The sequence below is a fragment of the Syngnathus leptorhynchus genome, chromosome 13, assembly GCF_054491065.1.
Source record: "Syngnathus leptorhynchus isolate UIUO chromosome 13, UIUO_Slep, whole genome shotgun sequence".
Lineage (NCBI taxonomy): Eukaryota > Metazoa > Chordata > Actinopteri > Syngnathiformes > Syngnathidae > Syngnathus > Syngnathus leptorhynchus.
In genome coordinates, this window is record NC_141207.1 from 756,947 (window position 1) to 768,145 (window position 11,199).

General features: G+C 46.2%; 1 protein-coding gene across 3 annotated transcripts; it reads right to left on the reverse strand.

The window, feature by feature from the left end:
- Positions 1-721: 721 nt before the first annotated feature.
- tns3.2 (tensin 3, tandem duplicate 2) lies at positions 722-11,187 on the reverse strand. Of its 3 annotated transcripts, none has more exons than XM_085928750.1 (17): positions 10,938-11,187; positions 9,625-10,337; positions 9,232-9,374; positions 8,737-8,809; positions 8,605-8,673; positions 5,056-5,206; positions 4,597-4,958; positions 4,405-4,488; positions 4,162-4,293; positions 3,948-4,043; positions 3,070-3,147; positions 2,769-2,846; positions 2,512-2,680; positions 2,367-2,435; positions 2,048-2,077; positions 1,550-1,687; positions 722-1,444 (listed from the first exon to the last, which is right to left on the reverse strand). In XM_085928750.1, the coding sequence occupies exons 2-17, from the start codon at positions 10,184-10,186 to the stop codon at positions 1,390-1,392; spliced, it is 2,289 nt and encodes a 762-aa protein (XP_085784876.1). In that variant the 5' UTR covers positions 10,187-10,337; positions 10,938-11,187; the 3' UTR covers positions 722-1,389. The 3 variants fall into 3 exon arrangements, with proteins under 3 accessions (XP_085784876.1, XP_085784877.1, XP_085784878.1); XM_085928751.1 differs by lacking the exon at positions 10,938-11,187 and adding an exon at positions 10,694-10,827; XM_085928752.1 differs by having other exon boundaries at positions 727-1,687.
- Between the last annotated feature and the right edge of the window lie 12 nt (positions 11,188-11,199).

The following is an 11,199-nucleotide window of genomic DNA, read 5'->3' on the forward strand; positions in this document are numbered from 1 at the left end:
AAGGAGTCCTCCTGGAGGGCCTCTCTCTCTCTTATGCCCAGTCATGTTCCTACTTTGCCTCCTCTTTTTAAAAGTGCGTTAAATTTCTATTCTTCCTCATCCTTTTTACTTTTTGACGGCTTTCTTTGTGTGCAGGCTGTGGGAAAGTTTCCTGAAATGGTGAGGTCATCCAGCACCGACACCCATCCGCCACTGTCACCCCCACCCACCCCTCGCACACACTCTCACACCCCCCACCGCCCCAAATTCACATGCTGTTCCCCCTTTTCCCAACCTGGCTGGACTGACGTGTCCCCCAAGTCTCTGTCCTATTTTCACTTCCACAGCAATCCCCAAAGAGGATGATGAATAGACGCCAATTCAAAGCCTATATCAGATGATCTCCCCTAAAAATCTCAAGTAAAGCAGAAGATGGAGACAGCCATTCATTTTTCTCTCTGTATTGCTTACATGTTGGAAGCACTTCATTGAAAAGTGTCCTTAAACTTCATTTTTGTTCAATCAATTCGAAGTGCACTGAATTGAACCAGCCATCCACGTTCCACGAAGGTGACTACTTACTGCCACCTAACGGCGAATAACCTGCAAATCACCAATTTAAGATTGAAGGAATCCGCCAAATATGGAAGACGTGCATTCAGTTTGTCGTTGTTTTGCCAAGTTGAATAAATCAAAATGAAACATGTAGCCCTGACCTACAAAAAGAGGTCAGACAAAAAGAACATTTTAGAAATTTCTGCATTACAGGATCGGATGTCACTATGGCAACTACCGTATACAATCAAATGAAAAACAAAACAAACAGCTATATCTTGATTTTTTTTTAATGAGCTACAGAATACATCCAAAAACATGTGACATCATGTCATAAATCCTGAGTTACATTATCGGTCATAATGTACAGAATATATATAATATGTATATACAAAAATACAATTTGTGACATGAACATTTTTGGAAAACTACATTTGTACAAAGCACATCTGGATAAATGGAAAGTGTCAACACAAAGAAAAATACATCCCATACACAAAGAGAGAAAAAACCCCTATTGTTTTAGACATCAAAGTCATCTTTTTAAATAAACATGTGAAAAGTTAAAACGGGTAACTTTACCAATAAATTTGTAGACGGCTGATTTTTATATGAAATAATGTTATTTGTTATTATTGCTCACTCTAACTATCAATAAAACAAGTCACGTACTATGTATAGTTTTCACAATCATTATTACGTGTCCCATCTAACTTTTTCTAAGTGACTATTAGCAAGAGTGCGCAGGTTGAAAATACTCACGTTAGCTTTTGCTCTCTCTAGCGGCATCATTTTGCAGCACACTCAGTGTTAGCACACTGCTCTTCAAAATAATGGCTGTTATTTAGAAAAATCCTATTTGGAATGCTGGCCACCTCCAGCCAAATCATTTCTACCATTCAATTCTAAACTGAAATAAAATTATGAATAAATAAAGAATAAAGAACTGTATTAGAAATGCAAAAAATATTTTTGGAAGGTGTCTGTTTCATGTCTTTGACATATTCAGCCTCACTTCTTGTGTGACCCGATCATGACCTTCGAGACAAAGTTGACGATAGCGCTGGCCGGCTGCTCTGGGTCGTGTTCGGCAAACAGATGGCAAATATTTTCAGTCTCGCTCTGAGATTTCCTTGCTACAAACCCAAATATCCTGCGAGAAAGACAAACAAGGATATTGAAATATGACAGCATGAGTCAATTGAAATGATTGCGAAAGGAAAAAAAAAAGAGAATGACTTTGACACATTGGGGAACTCGCACGGTATGTCCAAACATAATAAAGACAACAATAACTAGAATTTGCAATTTCTAGAAATTGCATGTGAAGGCCAAGACGCTGAAAAAAATACTGCTACAGAATGATGTTTAAAGTTGGACTGGGTTGAATTGGTTAAATAATGTAGGATTTGGAAAAATTCCACTTCCAAAATCTGGATTTCTTTGATCTGACTTTCATCGGCAATATCACTTGGCAAGGTGGAAATGTCCGGTCCCTGGATGAGACACTTACTTTGCTGTAGAAGCACTTCCTCTTGTCCATCTGTGTGGAAGAAAATATTGATTAAGGACAGCCATTCCTCAATACGAAGGACGAATGATCTTCGGTCTCCGAACGTGAGACGTGCGCTAGGTGACGTTAAAGAGTCCCGGAACCCTTTCTCAATTCTTTTTTTAAAATGCTGATTTGATCAATGAAGACTGATTGCCAAATACTGTCAGTCATCAGATGACTTGTGTATGTGTCACGTGTAGACATCCTTTTGTGTGTCAAGACCTTTCCTGAAATGGGATTGCGAGCATGTTCCTTCTTGTTGTGTCACGTGACTCACCTCCTGCCTTGCGGGTCCAAGGAACAGAAAATGACGGTATTGACTGCATAGTGTCTTCTGAAAAACAGCCTGGAGGGACATTTTTGTTCAAGTGAGATGTTACGAGATGAACTCTGAGCTCATCTGGAGCATTTAGTCAACTCACTTCCTCTGGTTGTCTGTGAGTGTGATGCCCTGCGCTGACACCTTAAAGTGGACAATAGTGGACAGTGCGGGTGGGTCGGCGGTGAGCGTGGCCGAGGTGGCTTTCTGAACGGCTTGGTGCCCCGTCAGAGATTCCAATTCCACAGAGCCAAGATACCACACGTTACATGCTAACAAAATGACCGATGACATTGTGTCAACACAAAGATCCAAGCTAGCTCACATGCCTGAGATGCACTTTGATATTTTTTTTTGTACCTGCTCCCTGCTTCAGAAGCTCAGCTGCTGAGTTTGTTGCCGTCTTTGCGGGAGAGTCACACATTTCCTCAAACGGATCTGACAGGTACGAGACGTTACAAAAGAAGTCCGGCGTAAATGCACAAGCCACGTATTGTGTCCAAGATTCATTTCAGAAAGTGCAGTGAAAACAAATTGCTTTGATCTATCTAGTTAGTCAGTATTTCTTTGAATGATTTATTTTCTGCATTTAGCTCACTGGGTGAATGATTATCTTGATAAAGTTGTGCATTCTTTGACATGGCATCAACCTTCATCCTACCTCTGTCAGGCAGAATGAGTTTGCAGGGGAGAGCTAGAGGTGTGATGGAGTGCTGACACACCAGAGCGGTGAGGCTTCCTGGCAGAAAGAAACGGAATACATAACTATGAAGAACATTTAAGTACAAAACACAAGAAACGTTTGAAGAGGGCGGCACAGTAGCGCATCCGTTAGCACAATTCAGAGGGTGTGGGTTCCACCTCCGGCCCTCCCTGTGTGGAGTTTGTATGTTCTCCCTGTGCCTGTTTGGGTTTTCTCCAGGCACTGCAGATTCCTCCCACATCCCAAAAACATACATGGTAGGCTGATTGAACATTCCAAATTATCCGTAGGTCTGTGTGCGAGTGTGTGTTTGTCTCTGTGTGCCTTGCAACTGGCTGGCAAACGGTTCAGGGTGTCCCCCGTCTACTGGATGGATGGATGGATGGATGGATGGATGGATGGATGGATGGATGGATGGATGGATGGATGGATGGATGGATGGATGGATGGATGGATGGATGGATGGATGGATGGATGGATGGCGTTTGAACGAGATAATTGTGTTGGATAGCAGTGACCAGCAGAGGGAACTAGTGAGCTACATAACAGTACAGTGCAGTTGCTGGTAATGTAGCAGTTCACTCAACTGACTTTTGGATGGATGGCTGGATGGCTGGATGGATGGATGGATGGATGGATGGATGGATGGATGGATGGATGGATGGATGGACGGACGAACGGAAGGACGGACGGACGGGCGGACGGACGGACGGAAAATTGGGAATGTTTGTAACGAAAATCAGTCAATTTGGTCTGGTGTTGTAACAAGCTTTCAGCAAAGTGACTGTCCCAATTTCAATGCAGTTGTGATGCAGTGTTTATTCGTTTATTCTCACCAAAGAATGGCTCATCAGGGCAGCCTTTGAGACGGACTCCTTTCTGCATACACTCAATCAGGAAATGCCTCACCAGCTCATTGGATGGATCTCCAACTGCAAAGACACAAAATATCCATCGCATTGACATTCATTCAAACATTGACAAAACAAAGCACTGCTAAGCAAATTGAGCAAAGTGGATCACTTATTTGGCTTTGGATTAGGAGCCTACCTTTCTTGCTGTGATGCACCACAGATGGAGGCGGAGTTGCGACTTTCATCGCCAATCCATAAGCCCCGCGGAATGAATGACTGTCTCTGACAATGAAAGAGCCGGGTTCTTTATCCTTTAGCACGGAAATGGCTAGCAGAAGATAAAGTGGGAGGTAGAATGAGTCGTGGGCTGCTTCTCGCTCTGCACGGCAAAACACCTTTTCCACTGTTTGGACGGGAGTGGGAAGAACGTGATATTTACCTTGATCTCGGGAAATGTCAGGCTTGTACCAGAACTTTGAAGTGTCCTGTACAAACTTCACAGTGTCCTGCTTACTGCCAAGCTCTAAAAGCAATTACAAATGAAACAGAAAATCCATCCATCCATCATCAACTGCAAGAAACTCAAATGAATAATCGCCATGCCCCAGTAGACAGGAGCTGCGGTTTGTACCTGATCCGGGTGATGAGGTCCGGCTTAAATTTTTGAAGGGGTCAGGGTTCGGCGAGGAGAAAGAAAGGCTGAGACTGCCTTCACTGTGAGGACTGGAAAAGCCGGTGAGAGAAGGCAAGCGGGAGCCAAGGTCGCCACCTTCTGTCGTTTTCCTCTTTTCCGGCAACAGTGGTGGGAGCTCCCCATCCCCACCGACCCTCAGGTCCTCCACGGCCTGCAGCAGGCTGTGCTCCAGATCACCATTTAAGGAGGAAAAGTCCGCCCGAGGTGAAGCGAGGGCATTGGGCATGCTGCGCTTGATGGGAGTCGAGGGTTGTGAGAAGGTCGGCGTTTGCTGGTGCCACACGAGAGGCGGCGAGAAGCTGATGAACATTTGGGACATTTGGGATGAGCTTCAGCATTGCAGCAAGATCCTACAAGTTCTTGTGATTGAAAATGTAACGTCGGCTAAATGCGTACCTGTCTAAGTGTAGGACGGGGGCGCTTGATGACACAGAAGATGTGGAACCAAATATTCGCGGACAAGAAGCCGAGCTCACCGACACGTCGGACCCGAGCAATTCTCCGTCAAGAGAGCTGCCGCCGTGGCTGTCCAGGAAACTTCGTGAATCTATAAAAATAAAAAATAAAAAGATAGCATTTTTTAGCATTTTGGTTCTGATTCTAAAATGCTGAGCTGCCACAAGTACTGTAGAACTGCAAAGGTTGCCAAATGTTACAAGGAGAAATGTTCTTTTTTGAGAGTGAACTTTGAAGAGGGCCACAGAAAATGTTTTTATTGCTCTTGAAAAATGAATTGAAGCCATTGAACAAATGTTAAGCTCAAAATAGATGTCACACGCAGTTTCCACTGCAACGTACGGTCCATTATGATAGAACGCAAGAACTGCGGAAGGCTCAAACATGCCAAGATGACATGTTGACATTCAAACAATGCGCGTCATGCAGAAAACATGAACGCAGGCATCCATCCTCAGGCCACAAGCGGGCCCCGAGTAGCATGAGTCACGGCAAAGAGAGTCAAAGGGCTCCTTGTTCAGACACACGACCGTGCCCCCCCTCCCTACTCACACACCCCGCCCACCCCTTGTACCTCCACTACTCTTTGAATTCGAGGAATTCGAGTTGGAGGAATTTGCTTTGGAAAGCGGCCTCGTTTCAACAGACATGAGCGTTAGCAAGCGGCGATACGACGCCTTGAGTCCATTCCATCATCTCACATGTGTCTTGAAGGGATTCCTCTTGGAGAGCATCTGGGATGCGATACTCAAGAAGGAGCCATTTTCATTAGCTTCTGTCCCAAACCTTCTTCATCACACCTGCTGCCTCAGAAATATACCCAGTAAAGCAGACAGTCAAGTCGGCCAAGAAAGATCCAAAGCATAAAGCGCTCTCCTCCAAATGGCGGCTGTAAATCACATTGTGCTCTGCGAGCCTTGATCTTTGGATGAACGGCTTCCAGGAGGCAAAGTTACAGCCAGCTGACAAGCCCGCAGAAGAGATATGGCCAATTGAAAAAAATGACTGCAAATGAAAGAATACTCACGCCATGAATTTGTGTCTTGCTGAAACTGTAGTGGAAGATCCGTTCCAGCAATCATATTACAAATACCAAGAGATGGGGTTTAGTCTTGTGCAATGCAGTACTTGTATTCATGTTGAAGTTTAATGCCTTCGAGTTGGAGTCATGAGAACGGTCAATATATTAGACAGAGAAAAAAAAATGTTCCAGACGTTTTTGAGACGATTCAAAATTCCTCCGTTTTTGCCCATCTGGTTAGGTCATCACGGAGAATGGAGCCTTTTCTCTTTCTACCAAGTGTTTGAGCAAAGAAAAGTAGAATCTTTCCAAATAACGATGGGACTTGGGCAGATTTCAACACCGCATAATAAAATCTATCTTATGACGGTAAAGTCATCAATAGGAGCTGTGCGTGTTTGGGCAAGAGCTGGGGCGGGGAGCGCAGATGACATAAATGCTTCTTCTGTCATCTGGTGGACTTACTTACACACTTACAAACTTACACAGAAACTTACACTTAGCTCCTTTGAGAGAGGACCAGGAATGTAATGTCTGACATGGGAGCGCATGCTGTACATACCAAGAGATGCGGTCATGATGTGCGACACGAGGCAGCTTTCCCGTTGGCCTCTTTCTCGCTGTATGGCTTCCAGTTGCAGGCTGAACGAAAGGGGACTTTCTTGAGCCCGAGCGAAGCGGTCCCCGTCGGAGTCAAGCTCCGGAGCGTAGCGTGGCCATGGCCAATTCCAGCGCTCCGTTTGTTCCTCCTTGTTGTGACACGGCTCGACTTGTGGGTTTCCAGGGTGGATGGGACAGAAGCAAGAGGAGGGAAAACTGAGAGGGGGAGAGTGAGAACCCACCTCTCCTCCACCCTTTTCCTCTGACTGACCACTCAGCATTGTTCTTTCTTGGACACTGGGAGAACTTTCCCCCAATCAGAATGAATTGCAGGGGGTCAAAGGTGACATGTGGCCTTTTATGGGCAATGGAGACAAAAGGGGGCAATGGTGCTGCTGAACTGGTAGGGAGGGGGTTCCTCTCTGTTGAGGCATGCGAGTCGGCTCCCGCCTTCTGCTCACTACAAACACGGAGACACGGAGACAAAAGCCCGCAGAGCCCGAGCGAGTACGTCTGCTGCCGTGCGTTCAATCTGAGCGCATCATAAATTTGCCCACCATGCCAGTGTTGCATTCATGAACGCGTGTGCCTTGTGCTCACAAAGGAAATGAACTGGAATGGAGCACTGTCCATCTGTCCGTCTCAAAGAAAGAAAGACATGGTCAATCGCAACATCCCGAGAAGTGAATGCAGTCGTAGTGAGCGTCTTGACTTTCTTTTCTGTTGACCTTTGACCGCTCAGGGTTCAAACAGTCAAGTGTTTGCATAGTATCTGCCCGCGTTACACTCGGATGGATGGATGCTGTTTACATTCCTACAATCCGCTTACAGAAATGCCATTTGCAAATTAGATCCTATCATCTTTGATGGAACTTGATTGGGATTTATAGCGTACGTTGAAAAGTGAATGTGATTGTCCTTGTGACAGCAGAGCGAGTCAGGGCTTCTCACATTGCCATCAGGTCATTTGCCATGAACGTAATCAGCGTAAACACGACATGAAAATAATTGAACCGGGAGCGGAAGTGTCCCGAAGGGTCAAATTCTTTCCCAGGCAGTCAGTCATCTGGCTCTAAAATGGTAAACAGGAAGCAATTGTCTACTATTTGAATCCAGCGTGACTTTTTCTGGACGGATGAATGCACTCCCGCCTCTGTGTACAATAAACATGGGCAACCTTTAGCTCGCGAGCTGCATACCGTCACATTGGGTCTTCAGTAAACAGCTAGACATGGCGAGAAATGTCGGACTCGCTCGACAACCTAGCCGATCATCCTCAAATCGGTTTGGTTATTGAATCCTCTCGAGTCGATTTGTGACATAAGTGCAAATACAGCCGCCCGTTTCTCCGGATGCGGCGGCAACAAAAGACCCTCTCCGACGTCCCCTCCCAGAACAGGATGTGCCTGCACATCCTGTCAGCAGTGTTCTTCCTTTATCAGCCCAAACTATTTATAGACATCCAGCATCAGCTGTTCTGCCTGTAGCACAATTCGTCAAAATACCGCAAGGATTATGAATTACGGCACACCGTCACGTCCCAAGTAAACTGAAGGCATGTTCAGACGTGATTTTGCTTTACGCCACTCAAGTAAGACAATAGTGAAGCCAGAGCATTGCCTGCCTTTCACCCAAAACAGTCATGTTTGCATTGTCCACCAACAGCAGCAGCGGCCTTGCCAGGTGTGTGTGTTTGTGTGTGTCTGTGTGAGTGTGTTATGCCAAGTCAACATTCCAGGCATCTCCTGAACCCTGTCTGGCAGCCATGAGCGTGTGTTTAAGTCCAAACTTCCTGAGCAGTCAAGCAGAAAATCTTGTCTCCACGCTTGCACTGGTGCATACGCAAAAATGCTCCTGAGAAAGTTTACCTGGTCTCCAGCTACATTGGCCCCATCCGCCACCGCTCTTGATATGAAGAAACTCGGACATGTGTTCAACTGGGAAAAAGAAACGGGATGGTGATAAGATTCCCCAAGACAGCAATTGACGTGATTTCTTACCGTAAGGCGTCGGAGGAGACAGCGGAAAAGCCGGAGTCGCTGTCACCGATTCAAAGCGATCGACACACTTAAACTTCAGACATGAGAAGGAGGCAGAAAGACAGGCCAGGATTAAAAAAGTTTTCTCCACATAGTCTTATAGGGGAATAAATCCACACACATCAGCAGATTTCAGTCTTGTGATGGGCGTGCGTGCGTGTATGTGTGTGTGTGTGAGTGAGTGTGTGCGTGTGTGTGCGTCTGTGCGTGTGTGTGTTTGTGAGTGCAGACTGTTTGAGTGTAAACAAGCAGGCTATTCATGCCAACAGAAGCGTATAATGTCAACCCAGACAAAGTGAGAGACCGATAAAATTGAGCACAATGAGATTTTTCTTCTACTTGTTTCGTATTCTACTGTTTGTTTGTTTGTTTGTTTGTTTGTTTGTTTGTTTGTTTGTTTGTGGATAGTCAAAAAATGAAAAAAAATGCTGTACTGGGCTCTTCCAAGCTGCTTACCTGTGATGACAAATGGGAGGGAGTGTCAAGCAGGTCGGCCCCCAATCTTTGAGGTTCTTCCCCAGTAGCAGGAAAATCCGAGTTGCACACCCAAAAACTGGAGTAGTCAGTCACATCGCTGATCTGCTTCTGCTGCTGCCACCCTGCAAAAGAGCGACAAGATCAAGCCAAAGGTAAAGAACGGCCATGTGGGAGGCACATAAAGGGCCGTCAGTCAGATAAGGCTCGGAAATGAAATCCTCCAACAAAATCAAGATACTCAGATGACAAAAGAAGGCATCTCTGCACCAACAGATGGTGGAACATCTGCTGGACAAAGAGCCTTCAGCTCCTCAGCAAAGCGCAGCATCGACTTCAGATTGTGATGTTTGGGCGTAGGTCATGATGTCTTACCAGTTAGATGGGTGTCTCCTTTCTGACTGAGGCGGCCGCTTTGGACGGAGGTGGATCGTGACAGGGGGGTGCCGCCGGTCGGCACAGGGATGAATGTGGGGTCCAAATCCAGGATCAGTTGGTTCAACTGCTCGATCGAGTCATCGATGTCTGAAGACAACGAAGCAAAGACCACTTCTGTGTCCGTGTTTTGTGTAAGACCGCAAGCCTCGGCTTCCTTGCTGCTGGGCCCTACGCTCAACGCCTGAGGAGCCAGCGACGCGGACAGCTTCTCAGTCCACTCTCGTTCTGCGCTGAACCCTCCATTTGACACGAACTGGCTTTTGGATTGTAGTTCCTGTTGAATGCAACTGTTAGTGAAGTCGGCGGGGGTTGATTTGGGCTCTTCTGGCAGATTCTCCGTAGAAAGGGAGCAAATATTGCATGAAGGAGCTGCTTGGTCATTCTCATCTTCCAATATATCCGTCTCCCTGTCACTGGATGAGGACTCTCCATTCACAGCCTGTCCCCAGCAAGACTCGTCTTCCGACATCTCCCTTTTGCATGCGGCCAGCTCAGTCATGACCACTCAAAGCTTCACAAAGATCCGAAGGAAATGCTGGAAGTTGCCATTTGGCCACCGTAGCGAGAGAAGTGAAGATTGTTGGTCATAACTCCTCAACCTCGCCCCGCTAAACGAGTGTCATTGTTGAACACGAGCCGTAGGAGTCAAGCTGGGAAGACACAAATGTTGCTTTCATTGCAGGCTTCAAAGACAGACAAACATTTCGTGTGAGTGTGTGTGTGTGTGTGTGTGTGTGTGTGTGTGTGTGTGTGTGTGTGTGTGTGTGTGTGTGTGTGTGCATGCATGTGTATGTGTTTCATGCAAATAACATGTCTGTCACAAAATCTGCCCGAGGTCAGATCAAGCTGATCGTTGATGATTCGCACACTCAACATCATCTCTTACTGTCAAACGTGAACAACAGACTCACACCATCCAAACACTTTTTTGACGGATGCGAGCAGGCTGGAATACCACACAAGTCACTTTGTGATCAATCTTTGGGGCTTACAGTTCATCATGTACCTCTTGTAACAATACATATGGTGAGTGCACGCTCTGAAATGCAGACAGGCAATACATTCCAGACACGCGTGGTAAGATCTCACAGATGGTGTCAAAGATCTCCTCCCACTTGCTGTCCATGCGCTCACCAACAGATAACACAGCACGTTGAAAAGTTGATTTTCAACATTGGTCAAATGATCAATTGGTAGAATTCATCTGATAACAAAATGCAATCGACACAAAGAATAGCAGACGAGTGTACCTGCGGTCGAGATGGCGCTCTCACGACAGACTGAGCAGAACAATCGAGGGACTGCTTGATGAGGACAAGCCGGAGGACTTGCAAGGACCTGAAGTAAAAGCAGACTGCACAGGCGATGCAAAGCTTCAGACGGCGTGCCCTCTCCTCTCCTCTCCTTGCTTCCTTCCTTCCTTCCGCTTCCTCCTCCTTGTGTATCGTCCGTTCTGACTGGCAGGCACTCAGCACAGAAAAACAAGCAGACAAGTGACTGTTAAGGTGCTGG

What these genes read in the sequence shown, in the direction of transcription:
- tns3.2 (XM_085928750.1), bottom strand. Translation starts at nt 10,186, where the DNA reads ATGACTGAGCTGGCCGCATGCAAAAGGGAGATGTCGGAAGACGAGTCT. An exon ending in AGGAGACACCCATCTAACTG is followed by an intron (nt 9,375 to 9,624) that starts GTAAGACATCAT and finishes GCTCTTTTGCAG; the next exon opens with GGTGGCAGCAGCAGAAGCAG. An exon ending in TTGGACCCGCAAGGCAGGAG is followed by an intron (nt 2,078 to 2,366) that starts GTGAGTCACGTG and finishes TCTTCCACACAG; the next exon opens with ATGGACAAGAGGAAGTGCTT.